The sequence below is a fragment of the Triplophysa dalaica genome, chromosome 7, assembly GCF_015846415.1.
Source record: "Triplophysa dalaica isolate WHDGS20190420 chromosome 7, ASM1584641v1, whole genome shotgun sequence".
Lineage (NCBI taxonomy): Eukaryota > Metazoa > Chordata > Actinopteri > Cypriniformes > Nemacheilidae > Triplophysa > Triplophysa dalaica.
The window spans coordinates 5,492,358-5,509,796 of NC_079548.1; the positions used below are offsets into that span (position 1 = coordinate 5,492,358).

The 17,439-nt window shown below is 36.6% G+C and overlaps 4 protein-coding genes across 4 annotated transcripts; all 4 read right to left on the reverse strand.

The window, feature by feature from the left end:
* Positions 1-1,572: 1,572 nt before the first annotated feature.
* LOC130426585 (oocyte zinc finger protein XlCOF15-like) lies at positions 1,573-3,600 on the reverse strand. The gene is made up of 2 exons (XM_056753442.1): positions 3,505-3,600; positions 1,573-2,846 (listed from the first exon to the last, which is right to left on the reverse strand). Exon 2 carries the CDS (start codon positions 2,745-2,747, stop codon positions 2,091-2,093), a length of 657 nt encoding a protein of 218 aa, XP_056609420.1. The 5' UTR covers positions 2,748-2,846; positions 3,505-3,600; the 3' UTR covers positions 1,573-2,090.
* Positions 3,601-6,295: 2,695 nt separating this feature from the next.
* Positions 6,296-8,306, reverse strand: LOC130426583 (gastrula zinc finger protein XlCGF49.1-like). Its single transcript, XM_056753440.1, has 2 exons — positions 8,259-8,306; positions 6,296-7,868 (listed from the first exon to the last, which is right to left on the reverse strand). Exon 2 carries the CDS (start codon positions 7,795-7,797, stop codon positions 7,075-7,077), a length of 723 nt encoding a protein of 240 aa, XP_056609418.1. The 5' UTR covers positions 7,798-7,868; positions 8,259-8,306; the 3' UTR covers positions 6,296-7,074.
* Positions 8,307-8,847: 541 nt separating this feature from the next.
* On the reverse strand, positions 8,848-13,195 carry LOC130426577 (gastrula zinc finger protein XlCGF8.2DB-like). The gene is made up of 2 exons (XM_056753433.1): positions 13,138-13,195; positions 8,848-10,913 (listed from the first exon to the last, which is right to left on the reverse strand). The coding sequence occupies exon 2, from the start codon at positions 10,810-10,812 to the stop codon at positions 9,856-9,858; it is 957 nt and encodes a 318-aa protein (XP_056609411.1). The 5' UTR covers positions 10,813-10,913; positions 13,138-13,195; the 3' UTR covers positions 8,848-9,855.
* An 892-nt stretch (positions 13,196-14,087) lies between these two features.
* On the reverse strand, positions 14,088-15,790 carry LOC130426586 (zinc finger protein 239-like). The gene has a single exon (XM_056753443.1). It carries the CDS (start codon positions 15,751-15,753, stop codon positions 15,097-15,099), a length of 657 nt encoding a protein of 218 aa, XP_056609421.1. The 5' UTR covers positions 15,754-15,790; the 3' UTR covers positions 14,088-15,096.
* Positions 15,791-17,439: the final 1,649 nt, after the last annotated feature.

Here is a 17,439-nt window from a genome sequence, read left to right on the forward strand (position 1 = left end):
TCATTCTACCTAATTTCATAGAAATTATAAATTAAATATTGGAGTCGCGCTCGCTAAGATTTGGTAAGAACTTAATTTAATAGTACTCAAATTTAAAAGTTCTGCTTACTCAAATCAAGGACCTCTAAAACTCAAAATGTTTGAGTATTGCCAATTTATCCGGGTGCGAGGTTCACTGCATAAACTTATAATCAATGTTGTTGCTGTTTACTTTTGACATATTCGTGAATTTACACCGGTCTGTTACTGCAGGGATATTTTCACGCCACTTAACATGACTCGCCCAAAACGAAACGTGATTGGTTGCTTTACCATTCAGTGATGTGGCCTCTTGGGCAGGCCTTTGCCGAAGAAAGCGGCGATAAGTTCCAGACCTTCAGTAGGAAGTTTTAAAATGACAAGAGGGTGAGTAAATCATGAGAGAATTTTCATTTTTGTGTGAACTATACCTTTAAAGTCTGAACTGAGCACCTGTGACAGTGGAATTTGTAGTTGTAAAGTCACAGATGTGGATCTGTGAAATAAAGATTTTGTTATAATCTGCAGTTTTCTTTACTAACTTTATTACATCACCACAGTTTTACCTCTTAAGAGTCTTTATTGGAGGTGCGCAAATCCTGTTGTTTCTGATTTAAGGATCATGCCTCTGGCCTAATCACAGCCATGCTGATATAGTTCCGTAAATTGCATTATTATGTGACTATGAAGATTTTTCTTTAAATCCATGCAGCAGATGTTTTTAAGAAAAGCTTGACAAATTATTTTTTACAATTTAACTGTTAATCTGTAAACATTCTTACTGTCAGTTTAATGGGCCAATGTTAGCACCCTTACCTAGAAACACATGCTAGGACTTTCTTACGTGTGTTGATGGAGTTAATGGGGAAGTGATCTGTTGTTTTTGTCTTTTTGATAATTTATGTTTATTGTTTAATTTAAAATAAATTACATTAGTATGGTGTACACATGGCACATTTGAGCAGCATCAAACAATAATTAACCATATCATGCTGCTGCAGTTTAAAGATGGCTTTTGTTGATGTAAATAACATTTTACTGTCTAAAATGTGTTTAAATATAAGTATTTGAAGAAAATGCACATTAAAGACAATGCACACGTAATGTTTTGCCTTAGTTTTGGCTACCTAAAACTAAAAGTTTAGTTTAGTTTCTACGCTATGTCTATAGGCCATACATCTCTTAAAGCAGAGCGTTCATGTTAACATTTCGGTAGCTAGACAGTTCTGCAACCGTGCTTTATGTATACAGTACATATTTTATTTGTATTAATTTTTTTTTACCAGTTGCTATAATTATTATGTTTGCAGGTCAATTACTCAACAGTTATTGATTCAATTTCATGATTTCAGGTTTATGTTGTTTCTGTTGAAACCGTCCATAAAGAAAATGAATATATAAAAAAGCTAACTTACATTCTGGAAGTTAAACAAATGTGTTGCCTATTTAACACACAGCAACACTTATTGTGTGGAAGCCTTATAACACCCTCAACACGCATTCATTTATCTGCTATTTACATACAGCGACAAAGAAAACACTCATACACGGATATGAAGTGATTCTGATTTAATAATAAATATATGGTGAGAGAACACTTTTAGACAACCACCACTGGCAGGTTTATGTAGATTTTTTAATTAATAACACTGATGAATAGAGATAGTAACAGCATATTTCAAACTATGTCATTAATAGAAGACAGACTCTATTTGTCACTTTACAACTGTTAAACTGAGATTATTATAGCGAGGAAGTTCTTGGACTGATGATTTCAGGTTTGCATGCAGGTGAAAATTGTGAACATATAAAAATTCTAAGAAAACAACAATGACATTTAAACTGTTTTACTGCTTTAAATCAACATGAAAACAAAAGTGACCCTGTTTACTTCATACATGTCAGGTCTTCAGATTCATATCAGTCACTCTGCAAACGGCTTTTGGCTTTAATACATTAGAGTTTGCACTGCAGAAGATTTTATGTATAATATCTCTGTAATATAGCATAAAAAACATCTCTTTTGTCTTTCATTTACGACTCCTTCCACACTGAATGCATGTTCATGGACACTATCCAATGTGAAGTCTAATATGTGACTCAAAAGTTGATTTCTCTATGTATCTCTTTTCACACTGAGGACATACATATGGGCGCTCTCCGGTGTGAATTTTCACATGCTCGTCAAGCGATGATTTGTGTTTGAAACTCTTTCCACAATAAGCGCATATGTATGGGCGCTCTTCCGTGTGAATTCTCACGTGCACTTTAAGATTAATTTTCTGTGTGAAACTCTTTTCACACTGAAGACATGCGTATGGACGCTCTCCTGTGTGAATTCTCATGTGCTCCTCAAGCGTTGACTTCAGTTTGAAACTCTTTCCACAATGCGAACACGTGAATGGGCGCTCTTCCGTGTGAATTCTCATGTGCACCTTAAGGTGATTTTTCTGTGTAAAACTCTTTTCACACTGAGGACATACATATGGACGCACTCCTGTGTGAATTCTCATGTGCTGGTCAAGCGTTGATTTGAGTCTGAAACTCTTTCCACACTGAGGACACGTATATGGGCGCTCTTCAGGGTGCATTCTCAGGTGTCTCTCAAGACGACCTTTGTGTTTGAAACACTTTCCACATTGGGGACATGTGTAGGGCTTCCCTGATTCTGTGGTTTGATTTCTTTTTGGAAAGAAACTCATGCTCTTATGCAAACTACTAGAAGACATTTCTATCAATACAAGATTCTGAGGTTTTTGACACTGTTTTTTATCCTCATCTTAATCCATGGCTTCACTGCATATCTCTGTGTTGTAGGTGGAACCGACCTGCCAAAATAAATGCATACATTTTCACATTTACAACTCCTCACCAAATATTTTATCAAAAAGGTTAAAATATGAATTAGGATCGGTAATATGCAAATTGGGCCTTAGGGTTTAAGTTTTCGCATTCAGTTTAAATATGCATGTCCAAAATTATAGTATGTTGAAATAATGATTTAAGAAATAACGAATTAAGAAATACTTAAATGCAAAGAGTAGCTTTATTTTAATGCGCTGTTAACCACTTATTTTGTGTTTGTATGTGCATGCACAATTCGTGTATTGCTATCCCACATACATAAGTGTATACTTTTCCATAACAAAAGCAATGCATGATTTTAGGGTATATTCCCAAAAAGGGACTCAACATGAGTTAATAGCATGAACCATGACGTCATGAAAAAAAACACGCCGCAGAAAAAACTTTTAAAGTTACTCTTCATAAATAGTATCAAAGCATCAAATTAACGTGGACATTTATAAAATAGGCTAAACAAATCAATTCAAACGTGTCTACTTTAGCAAGTAACCATCATATTAGTATGCAGATGGCTTGAAGAGGTCTTCAAAGATAGATACAATTGATAAATATAAACGACCATGATTTAGTCTCAACTATAAGAGTTTAAAAAACCGAAAGATCACTTTGTTATCATTTTACCTCGAACATTGCTGGGCAAACAACACACAGTTAGCGTGGCTTCTCGTTGCTTCTGATATTACCGTAAATTCATTGATAAGAGCCGCACACTCTTTCACTAACCTGATATTACCGTAATGGTAACTATAGCGACGCTCGTCGTCGTGTTTTTGTCAGCCAACCCGGAAGTTAGCGGCGTAAGGGTTCCCTGGATCGAAAGCCTATGCATTTTTCTCATAGACTTGGATAATCGCAAAAATAAAGCTCTGTACTTAACAAAGGCTTATGAGGCGTACACGTTTTGTCTAGCAAGATCATCTTTACAAGTTGACATCTCATTATTTTACTTTTTTTTTAGCTGAAATACAATCGACAGATGCAAAAAGCTTACACAATGCTATCAACAGACTTCACATTAGGTCGCTCCCCTGATAGCACACCTGCATCATTTCATCTGCAAAACATCTGGCAGATGCTGTTTGCTCATCTGCCCACATCTCTGAGACGTCTGCTGTCAGATGTCATATAGACCTCTAGATGTCTGTAAGATGTGTATGATTTAGAATGGATGTACAACAGACATGTTGTATAGAAGGATGTATAGAAGATGTTTTTTCACGGCAGTTTTTTTCAAGATCTTGTATCTGTGCTATCTGGGTCTAAATTAACGGTACCTCCACCAAGCCTCTGACAACTATTAACTATTAATAATGTATTCCCTGGTGAGAATTGTCTCCCTGAATGTCTCCACATCTACGTTTTAAGAGATTTGTGCACATGTTGCATTATTTGTGAGCTCTATATGTGCGATGATATCTAGCGTCCCTGCCGAAGGAAGTAGTCACTTTAAGCAAGTTGTTATTGGAACCACCATTAAAAATTACATGCCGGTTATAATTGGTGTGTTTTATGTCATAGAAAAAAACTTGAAAATATTTTTCGGATTCATTCACTTAGTAATTACTTACCAGGGAACACATTTTTAATAAAGTTTGAAAGAGTTGTCGGAGTCTTGGTGATTTACTTCTACTGATGGCGTTTCATCTTCAAAAGTAACACATGTTTTGTTAATTTGTAAAGATTATCTTGATAGACAAAACTTGTAAACGTCATAAACATTTATAAATCACAGTGCTTATATTTTGCGATCATCCAAAAGTCTGTGGGAAAAATGCATATGGTCGAGGGAACCAGTGCTCTTACTTCTAGGTTAGGCTACAAAAATGTGTCATCTCTGAGGTACTGGATAGAGAATGGGAACGTGACGTCAGTCACAATGCATCCTGTGAATTGGGGAGACCGATACTTCATTAGAGACTGGGACTGTATCACAAATCGCTCCCTAAACCCTTATTCACCCTACATTAGTTCACTTATATAGTCCACTTTAAGGAGCGGGTGAAAACGAGTGAGTAAATTTGGACACACATTCGGTCTCTTTGTTCAGGCAGCTTAACAGCTTTATTAAAAATGGAAACTTCATCATTCGATTATTCAGATGAACTGTACACTGAAATGGACAAATCAGCTGGATTAACACAGTTACAGTAAATTATTACCTCCTGGCTCAAATCAGCGGTCACTTTATTACTTGTTGAAGTGTGATTCAGTTCCTTTTCTGCTTATTGTTTGCTCTTGGGTATTGAAGCTAATTTAGGCACTTAAGGTTATTTTATAGATCTAGGTCACTTTAGCGAAGGTGTTATTATCCCAGTGTAAACTGTATGAAAGTAAAGACTTTTCTATTTTCTTGCTCCTCACATAGAGAAAAAGAATGATGATAAAGACTCTGATGGCCTGATAACTATTATGTATATTCTAAGCAATTTGGATAACTGCAAAATGCATGCAGGAGTTGCAGATAATTTGCTATGTACTTTTCTTGAAATGTACTGCAACAGTGTCAGGGGTTAAGCCTTCTAATTTATTTTGTAGACCAATTCTAATTTAAACAGAATTTGCCAACTAAACATGAGGGTAATTGCAGTAACATTTTCTATTTGGTCATATAGACGGTATCTTAACAACATAAACAAATATTTTTGTGACCCCAACTCAATTCCAGTACACATTCACAAACAAAAGAGTGTCTGTATATTATTTCCGATAACAATCAAAAGAAGCCTAGTAGAACCGTTAGGCTACTTACCTAAACTTGTCTCTCTGATACTTAGAATTTAGACTAGTAAAGTCTCAAACACTTTGATAAACATTTCTATTTTCTCGACCAGTGTAAGACTACTGTTTTTTATATAATCCAAAGAAACCCCCTGCACAACTCACACCACCACGTGACTTTGCAAGAAAGTGTGTGGAAGCTGTTTAACATGTTGACTACGTATCAATCTGCGATTTACATTCAGCAAAGACAACAACAAAAAACGCAGACACAGTGATTCTGATTCAATGGATGTATTATATAGTGAAAGAAAAATGTTAGACAAACAACAATGATCTCTGTGAACTTAAATTAATTATATTGGAATGGAGATAGTAACAGCATATTTCAAAATATTAGATCAATAGACGACAGAATCAAGCAGTCACTTCTTTACCCTTAACTAATCTTTATAAAAAAAAGTATATATATAAATAATTGCATTTGTAGTAGCAGAATTTTGCAATGTTCAATCATATAAAATCCCGGAAGTACAAATAAGGAAATAAGGATACACATCATAGGACTGAACACAACACCAGACAAAAAACAAATTCACAAGAATAACGAGGGCTAGCAAGACACACATGAGAGAGGACTACAAGAGAGTACAAAATAAAAACCATAATCAAGAAGTGTCACAACAAGTTGAAATACCAAAAAACACAGAACTTTTTTTATTATTCTACACTCCATACACCACAATGACAAAGCAGACACATGATAACTTGAAATTTGCACAAAATTATTTTTTAAGAATCGTTCACTGTGAGAAACAAGATTCTCTGCTCTGATGAATCTCAGTTTCAACCATCGTGTCTGGAGGAAACCAGGCACTGGTCATCCCCTGCACAATACCATCCCATCAATAATGTGTGGTGGAAACAGCATCATGATGTGGGCGTTTTTCAGCAGCAGGGACTTGGGGATTTACAGAGTTGACTTAGTCACAGAAAACTTAGTCCAGAACATTCAGAACCTCAGAGTGGGCAGAAGGTTTCTTCTCCAACAGGACAATGATCTTAAGCACATAGCTAAAACAATGCAAGATTGGCAACTCTGTCTATGAGTGGTTTAGCCAGAGATTGAAAGCAATTTAACATCTCTGTAGAAACCTGAGAATGTCTGTCTACTGGTAGTCCCCATTCAACCAGAAAGTGTTTGAAAGGATCTGAGGAGAAGTATGGCAGAAAAATAGCCAATCCATGATTGTCAGTTCATACACAAAAAGACTTGAGGCTGTAAAGGTGCTGTAACCAAGAACTGGGGTAAGGTTTTGAAAACCTATGCTGTGTTCTTATTTTGGTTTCACAAGTTAATTATTTTACTTTGTCTTCATGGTGCAACATAAGGCAGCAACATCACAAAATGTGAAAAAAAATGAAGCCAGATGAATATTTTTATATGCACTGCATTTGAAAGCACATGTGCCTTCAGTGTTTTCTCATGTGCTCCTCAAGATGACTTTTCTGTCTGCAAGACTTTCCACACTGAGCACATGAGTACGGGCGCTCTCCAGTGTGAATTCTGATGTGGACCTCAAAACTAGATTTCTGTATAAAACTCTTTCCACATTGCGGACATGTGTATGGGCGCTCTCCAGTGTGAATTCTGATGTGATTCCTAACGGTTGATTCGCGTTTAAAACTCTTTCCGCAATGAGGACACGCGTATGGCCGCTCTTCAGTGTGAATTCCCATGTGGTCCTCAAGCGTTGATTTGCGTTTGAAACACCTTCCACACTGAGAACATGAATATGGACGCTTTCCATTGTGAATTAACGTGTGCCTGTCAAGCGTTGACTTGCGTTTGAAACTCTCTCCACACTCAAGACACGCGTATGGCCGCTCTTCAGTGTGAATTCCCATGTGGTCCTCAAGCGTTGATTTGCGTTTGAAACACCTTCCACACTGAGGACATGAATATGGACGCTTTCCAGTGTGAATTACTGTGTGCCTGTCAAGCGTTGACTTTTGTCTGAAACTCTTTCCACACTGCAGACATGCGTATGGATGATCTCCAGTGTGAAGTCTCATGTGCACGTTAAGATTCCCTTTCGTTTTGAAACTCCTTCCACATTGAGAACATGTGTATTGGTGCTTTCTGGTATGCATTCTCATGTGGTCCTCAAAATTACCACAAGGTAATTCTTGCATTAAAATGTTCAGAGGTGTCGGATGTTTCTCCTAAACTTCAGTTAATTCATCCCTTTTGTCTTTAAACAAATCTAAAATCAAACAAAAGAACCACATATTTTATATCAGTGTGTTGTTTACACTGTGATGTTTTACAATATTTTCTATCATTCAAATGTTCCCACAACCAGAAAATAAGAACAAAAACACGCCTTAGTTTTATAAGGTAACGTTAGTTAAGTAACACTACACAATATAACTACATAAGATTAGTTATTGCATTTACAAATGCTTATTAATACACTAAAACAAACTCATTTCAACTTGGTTCAATTTAGCAATATCCGTGCCCTTATCACATCTACAGATGACTTGAAGACGTCTTCAAAGATATATGCAACCGATAAACATACCACCATGGTTTAGTCTCAAGTATAACAGTTAAAATGATCTGAAAACATGACATTTCGTTATGTTTTTACCTTAAACAATGCTGGGCAAACAACTCCGCTTGGTTAGCGCAGCTTCTCTGTGATATTACCGTAAATACAGTGATAAGAAAGCAGCACACTCATACATTGACCTGATATTACCGTAATGATAGTTATACCCTCGCACTCTCAATTGTACGCAGTCAGAAACGCGATCGACGCAGATCGCTAAACGCTTAAATTACCACGTGAAATAAGAAACTAGATTTCAATAAATATTGTGGAGTTGAAGCCATATAACATGTTCAACACAGATTCGTGGAAAAGGGCCAAAACTGTTGCTATTAAATTAAAAGCACGCAAATCCATAGATTATCAATATATGCTGCAGCATTAAGATTTTTACTCATGAAAATAATTAAAGCAGTCAAACTTGTTCATTAAAAAGGGGTGTCACAATACTTTTGTCCATGTGTATACACAATGATGTGGAGACCCGGCTGGATCCAAATGCAAACAGTTTTATTGAATCATAAAATCACAAAGAACTGTAAATAGAATACGGAAATAAGGAGACACATCATATAACTGAACACAACACCGGACAAAGAAATATGACAAAATCAGGGCTATAATTAGACAAAATGAACCGGGCTAGCAAGATTAGACACACCAGCGAACTATTCACAGGGAAACCAATAAACACTAGACAACAAAATAAAACCGGAAGTGACATAACAAAGTAAAAGTCCAAAGATTTGTGACATGGCAAATTTATTAAAAATAAAAAAAACATTACATTGCATAATTATTTATGGGAGACTTGAAATTTAGCTCAGAAAAAATTCCAGGTTTGCTTGTTGATGAAGACACATGAATACTTACGCAATGTACTTATTTACGTTTTCTCCCAAATCGTTTTTGTTGTCAGCTCAGTGTATGGAGTGTAGACTGATATGAAAAAAAAACGAATTTAATAGTTTAACATAAGCCAGCAACATAACAAAATGTGGAAAAAAAAGGGTCACATGGCATATTTAACAGGCACTGTATATGACTAGGCATATATCCAGTATGTGCATGTTTAGAACCACAGCTTGCAAAATGCAAAAAATGATGATTAAATGCAAAACTCTAGTTTACATTTAGCAGACGCTTTGATCCAAAGCAACTTACACAGAGTTCAGGGAGCAATGAGCGATATGTCATACATCAGCAATAATACAATAGGTGCTTATACAAAGTTACTAGTTTCAACAAAAGCCAGACCAATACATGTTAAGATGAAGAGAGAGTTTTCTCTTTCATTTCTCTGTCAAGTATTCACAGAAGAGATTTAGTGTTTTTTGAATGTTGTGAGAGATGTGGTTGACCGGAATTAGGTAGGAAGAATGTTCCATCAGGAAGGAGTTGTGAAGGAGCATGTGCGGGAAAGCATTTACTTAACAGAAAATCTACATCCCACAATGAAGGCATGTGGACACCCTTCATTGTGAATTCTCACGTGCACTGCAAGATTTGGTTTGTGCTTGAAACTCCTTTCACATTGAAGACAAACGTATGTGCACTCTCCTGAGTCAATTTCATCTGCTCATCAAGTGTTTTTTTTTAAATCTCTTTACACACTGAGGACACGTGTATGGTCGTCTTAAGTGTGAATTTTCATGTGCAACTCACGTGTTGATATGTGTTTGAAACTCCTTCCACACTCAGAACATATGTATGGGCGCTCTTCAGTGTGAATTCTCATATGCATCTTAAGTGATGACTTATCTTTCAAACTTTTTCCACACTGAAGACATGTGTACGGACGCTCTCCAGTGTGAGTTCTCATATGGCCCTCAAAATGACTTTTGTTTGTAAAACTCCTTCCACAATGAGGACAAGTGTATGGACACTCTCCATTGTGAAATCTCATATGTGTCTCAAGATTTGATTTCTGTTTAAAACTTCTTTCACACTGAGGACATACGTATGGACACTCTCCAGTGTGAATTCTCATGTGGTTCTCAAGCGTTGATTTGCGTTTGAAACTCTTTCCACACTGAGGACATGAAAATGGGCGCTCTCCAGTGTGAATTCTCATATGCACCTTGAGATTATTTTCCTGTTTAAAACTCTTTCCACACTGAGGACATGCATATGGACACTCTCCAGTGTGAATTCTCATGTGCTCCTCAAGCGTTGATTTACGTTTGAAACCATTTCCACACTGAGGACACGAATATGGGCGCTCTCCAGTGTGAATTCTCATATGCACCTTAAGATGGGTTTTCTGTGTGAAACTCTTTCCGCACTGAGGACATGTGTACCGAGACTCTCCAGTGTGAATTCTCATGTGCATCTCAAGCGTTGCTTTCAGATTGAAACTCTTTCCACACTGAGGACATGCGAAAGGGCAATCTCCAGTGTGAGTTCTCATGTGGTCCTCAAGACGACATTTGTATTTGAAACACTTTCCACACTGAGGGCAGGTCAAGGACTTGCCTGCTTTTGATCTTTGCTTTCTTTCTGGAAAGTAAATCTTGCTCTTCTGCAAACTACTAGAAGACATTTCTAGCAGAACAAGATTCTGACACTGATGACTCAACTTCATTAAGTTCATCACTTTCAGTGGTCCCCTTACTTGCAGGATTATAAGAATTATTTCTCTATCTATTGTGAACAACTTCACTGAACATCACTGTGTGGTATGGTGGAACAGACCTGCCAAAATAAATAAATACATTTTCACATTAACAACTTGTAACAAAATATTTTTACCAAAAAGGTAAAAATGTTAATTTGCATAGATAATATGCAAATTAGGCTGCAGGGTCTGAGCTGGTTTAGGTTTAATTTACATGTTGACTCTCACCCTGCCTCCCAATTCTGCATATTACTAAATAACATCAGAATTTTAAATTAGTTTGGCCAAAATCATAGTATGTTGAAATAATGAATCAAGTGAATGAAATACGTGAATGCAAAGAGGAGCTGTATTTTAATGTGTGTAACTATTAACCACTTTTTTATGTTTGTTCGTCACAATGGGTGTATACTAATTTGCTACCCTCCAAAAAGTAAACTTTCCATTACAAAAACAATGCATCCGTATTCTAAATTCTTAGTAGGCAAAATTGAAAACCACCTCTATGTCCAAAAGCTTAGGCAGCTAACTTGTTTTCTCAATGCCCAATCAGGCAATGATTCCTGAGGCAGCGTTTGTGCATGAAGGCAGCTCTCAGAGACAGATTCGGACAGGCTTTATAGGCAGCATAACAGAATTCTATTTGAATTATAAACAGAGAGCACCTTTGCAGTAACCAATCACACACATCCACTATTTAAAAGCGTATACATCTCTTTCACAGACATTGCCGTAATAACTACATTTTAAAGTTGTGCCTGTGTAAACTTTCATGCAATTTGACTCACAGATATTTCTTCTGATATACGACGCTCGCACCAGACACAGCACAGATACAGAACAAAGTTCTCTTTCGCATCTTATGAGCTATTAAACTGCATTATGCACACAAGATTATGCCCAAAACACAGTGGCTAATGTTGTACGTAAGTGAAGTTACCAGTGGATGTGTATCAGCATTAGCACTAACCTAATAATCCTGATGCCATCACTGTTATATTATATGACGCATATATATACACGATGCAGTCTATATATAACCAAAACACTTCACATTAATACAGTTAAAAAACTGGGACTACTACTAAAATTGGGACTTCTTCTGGTCTTATTATTAAAGGCTAAAAAAATGTATCAATAATTATTGTTTATGAAGATTATGAAATATTATATCTATGATACATTTTACAGCTGTATCGCCCAGCCCTAAGCCCAGTTGATTTGTTCTGTAGTTTGTGATTTTTACTCAAAACAATTAAAACTTAATATGTGGAAATTATTTAACATTTCACTGTGGTTGTTTTGTATGTTATTTTACTTTAAATATAAAATTCCTAAATTAGTTGTGTTCACATTTTTCGGTTTTATAAAAAAATATTTATTTTAAGTTTCATTTGTTGTTCACTGCTAACTATTATAATGTTTACGTTCTAAATACAAGCCTGGAAACAATGTCTGGAATTAGTAACATTAAATGTATTTAATAATATTTAAACAATAATTTTGTAGCATTAAAAGTATTACAAGTAGATTACAACAGCGTCATTGAATAAATTACTTCTCGGTTGAGGTCAGAATTAGGGCTGCTCGGGTTTAAGTGACGGTGACGTATTTCCGCTTTAGAGTGGAGCTCCACTCGCCCCATCGGCTGCAGCCAGCCCCTATTTGGGAATTTCTCGGCCACTCTTTTATGAATACTTACGATTAGGACTCTGCTAAAGTACTGTTTTCTCCTACTTAGTATGCAAGTAGGCGTATTGGGAAGCAACATAAGTATACACACGTCCAAATCTCGCGAGAAATAGTCCACCACCCGGTTATTTCTCGCCTACTGTTTCTCGAATACTCACATACTATTCGTTCGCCTACTGCTTTTTGCGTACTGTATAGTACGGAAGTGTGCCATTTCAGATTCAGCCCTTTAGACACTGATTAGCTTGTTCAGGTGTGTTTAATTCGGGTTAGTAAATCTGCAGGGCAGCGGCACTCCAGGACCGACGATGCCTGTACCTGAGCGCATGCATGCATGGACCATGACATGAAAAAACAACACGGCTGCAAAGGTTACACTTTATAAAGAGTAATAATGAATTAAAGTAACTTAGCTATTTATAAAGTAGGCTAAATAGTCAAACAAATTCATGGCTAACCTTAGCAAATAACCTTGTCATTATGTGCATCTACTACAGTTGGCACGAAGAGATCTTTAAATATAAATATAAATGATAAACATACGACCGTGATTTAGCCTTAAGTATAACAGTAAAAATAACCCAGAAAAACACTTTGTTATGCCTTTACCTCAAACATTGGTTGGCAAAAACTCAGCTCTGTCAGCGCAGCTTCTCTGTTGTTCCTGATATTACCGTAAATACAGTGATAAGTGCCCGACCCTCTCTCGTTGACCTGTTATACCGTAATTATAGTTATATACGCACACTCCCACTTGACCCCAGTCAAACAATATTTTTCTGTACTTTAATGTACGACCCGTATAAATTAAATGAATTCATAAGAAAAAGCAAAATTTCCTTCTTGAAGTGAATGAAATGTGTTGCCTTTACCAGCAGATTTATCTGGGCTCAATGAAACGATAAAGAACACTTTTTATCTCTAGTTTTTACAGTTTAATCTGGATCAGAATGATCCGCTAAACATGATCAGATAATCCATTTTACTTTTGTGCTGGTTTTTCAAAGCAAAACCGGATTGGATCACCCTCCCTGATCCAGATATACACTTAACTAGCCCTCAGGCTATCAGGCTGATGAACAGTAAGATCTAATATACCCTACACAATACTCCCACTTAACAGTATGCCATACACTGCACTTTAACTCTAACACAATTCAAACTGAACTACAGGTACACACTGCACTAATACAACCATCTATCTGCTACCACTGGATACCATCCAATGCACATCCATGACATTCGCATATCCATAATCTCCTGCACCTTCACATTTTATTGTGTGTTCATGTTGCAGAATGTATACATATGGTGAATAATGTGTATTGATAACTGTTAGTATGTCTAATAATACACTGTGTGTACTGAGTATATGTATGTGTATATTGCACACTGTCCTCTGTATAAGTCTATATGTATGTAAATAGTACAGCCTATGTAAATTTCTTTCAGAACTTTCTCGAGCACACTCTCAAGAATTTCACTCACCATAGCACTTGTGCTGTGGTGATGTGACAATAAAAGTGATTTGATTAGTGCTTGGTAGGCCTAAAGGGACATAGTGATGGATAAACATGAGATGGGATACAAGAAATATATATATATTTCAATGCTTTTGCTTATACTCAGGTTTCATGTAGCTAAGTGGTAAGAACAATGTGTTAACAATGCGAGGTCGTGGGTTTGATCCCAGAGGATTGCACATACTTAGACACAAATGTATAGGATAATGCAATGTGAGTCGCTTTGGATAAAAGCGTTTGCCAAGTGCATGTAAATGTAAAAAAGTGCATTTTGTTTACACAAGAGACTTTGCGCTCACCCACAAATATTTTTCTTGACTGGCATCACTAATGGTTACCAGTGTAGTTTACAATCAGTCATAAAAGCACTTTAAATTGCGATTATTTCATGCTGACAAAATCATTCGTCTCTGCTGTCGGCTACTGAAAAGCTTATAAGGTGTCTATTTCAAATTTTTACTTTAACAGTTAAACTTATAAAGAGAAAAATATTATGTCTGTGTGTATATTATATGATGTTGTATTTTTGCCCAGTGTTTAAGGTTCATAAAATTTTCTGTTCCTGAAATCCACCCTTCTGCTGGGATCATTATAGTCCCTTTTTTTGGATCAAAGGTACACAATCATAAAATCCTAAAAAATAGGAAATAATAATGTTCAAATCAGGGGTCCCAAGGCTCAGTCCTGGAAACTCTTTCCACACTGACGACATACTTATTGGAGCTCTCTAGTGTGAATTCTCATACGGTCCTCACACGTTGATTTCCTACTGAAACTCTTTCCACACTGGTGCAGTGCCTGCCTGGTGCATGATAATGCCCAACCTCGTGTCTGTTGGCAGTTTCTGAACTATGAAGGCATTGATGCCATTGACTGGCCCTCACGTTCCCCAGACCTAAATCCAGTTGAGGTGAAATTTTAAGGTGAAAACTCTTTCCACATTGAAGTCATGTTCATGGGCACTTCACATTGAAAGCATGCATATAGGCGATTGCCAGTGTGAATACTTGAAACTCTTTTCACGCTGAGGACATGTGTAAGTGTGCTATTCAATGTGAGCTCTCGTGTGCACCTTAAGCGCTGATTTCTCTATGAAACTCTTTCCACACTGAGGACATACAAATGGGCGCTCTCCATTGTAAATTCTCCTATGTTTCTCAAGATTTGATTTCTGTTTAAAACTTTTTCCAGTCTGAGGACATACGTATGGACACTCTCCAGTGTGAATTCTCACATGGATATCAAGCGTTGATTTGCGTTTGAAACCCTTTCCACACTGAGGACACGTGTATGGGCGCTCTCCAGTGTGAGTCCTCATATGCAGCTCAAGATTATTTTTCTGTTTAAAACCCTTTCCACACTGATGACATCTGTATGGGCACTCTTCAGAGTGAATTCTCATGTGCACCTTAAGCGTTGCTTTCTGTTTAAAACTCTTTGTACACTGAGAACATATGTATGGCCGTTCTCCAGTGTGAATTCTCATATGTGCCACAAGATTTGATTTATCTGTGAAATTCTTTCCACACTGAGGACATACGTTTGGTCGTTCTCCAGTGTGAACTCTTATGTGGCACTCAAGTTGACTTTTGCGTTTGAAACACTTTCCACATTGAGGGCAGGTGAAAGGCTCGCCTGTTTCTCTTCTTTGCTTTCTTTTTGTAGAGAATATCTTGTTTTTGTCCCCACTACTTGAAGACATTTCTAGCCTTTCAAGATTTTGAGTTTTCTGACACGGATGTTTCTTCTCAACTTCATTCATGGCTTCAGTGAACATCTCTGTGTGATATGGTGGAACAGACCTGCCAAAATAAATAAATACATTTTCATATAAACATCTCCTCACAAAATATTTTAAACATAAAAGTTAAATTAATATTATTTGGGATAGATAGTACGCAAATTGGGTCGCAGGGTCTGAGCTTTCCGTTTAATAACAGCTGACTTAAGTTCAATCCACTGCTTAGTAGACGACCCTCACCCTTCATTATTGGAAATTAAAATGATTATGTCCCAAATTAGGGCTGGACGATATGACCAAAATTTATATCAAAATATAGTTATTGATTTCGGTCGTTACAATATAGCTCTGATAATGATATGAACAATATTACGAAAAGCAAAATGTAAGATATAAGTTGAGAGAGCCCTCTGATAACAATAAAATACTGATCAAAATCATTCTAGATGCAAGCAGGGTGCAAAGCTACATATGATAAGATTACATCTTTTTGTAAAGGACTGTGCCCTTACCTTGTGTAAGTATCAAATATTAGAATCATGTTAAACAAGAGAATAACTTCTCTAAATATGCTTCAAAGCATAATTCAACAACTTCAAAATGTGCTTTAAAGCATGGGCGTATCTTCACATTTCTCCGGGGGCACAGGCCTCCCATTACTTGACACTTTTTTCTTAAAAGCCTGCTTTTGACATATTAATTTAAATGAATAATCTTCAATAATTAACGTCCACTGAATTTTACATATGACTGTGTCTCCAGTTTTTTTTCATGTAGTTACTATAGGGTTAGGATTAGGGTTTGGTACAGGTTTTTTACATGTAATTACGCACAATTTATAGTAAATACATGTAACGTGTGACAAGGGCACCGTAAAATAAAGTGTTTCCTGTTAAAATAATAAAATGACACAATACATACTTTAAGGGCATATTCTAAGTATGCAAAAAGGGACACAACATGGGGTGAGCACATCAATGAAGCTGCCATATTACAAATCACCATGGCAATAACCCCCGAAAAGAGGTCTGCATATTTTTGCCCAGTAAAAAGGAAGAATACTACGAGCATTTTGGACAAAAGCAACACGTGCTTTCAGAGTTACACTTCATAAATAGTATTAAAGTAACTTGTATATTCATCAAATAGTCTACACAGTTAAACTTGAGTAACTTAGCCTAGCCATTATGTAGGCCTATCTACTACATATGGCTTGAAGAGGTCTTTAAAGATAAATACAATTGATAAACATACGACCATGATTAAGTCTCAAATATAACAGTAAAAAGACCATGAAAACATGACATGTTCTTATGCTTTTACCTCAAACATTGCTGAGCAAAAAATCAGCCCTATTAGCGCGGCTTCTATAGTGTTGCTGATATTACCGTAAATACAGTGATGAGAGCGGCATACTCGTTCGTGGACCTGATATTACCGTAATAATGAATATGCACGCGCCCTCTCACTTGACCCCAGTCAAAAAGAGACAAGGTCTCTTTAGGTCGGAGAAATGGATTTATTATGCTGAGGGAAATATGAGATAAGCACGACTGACAGGTGTATCTATACAAAAATGAAATCTTGTTTAATAACCTTGTTCATTTTATTTTTTTCAAATATTTAATTAAAATAATACCTTGCAGA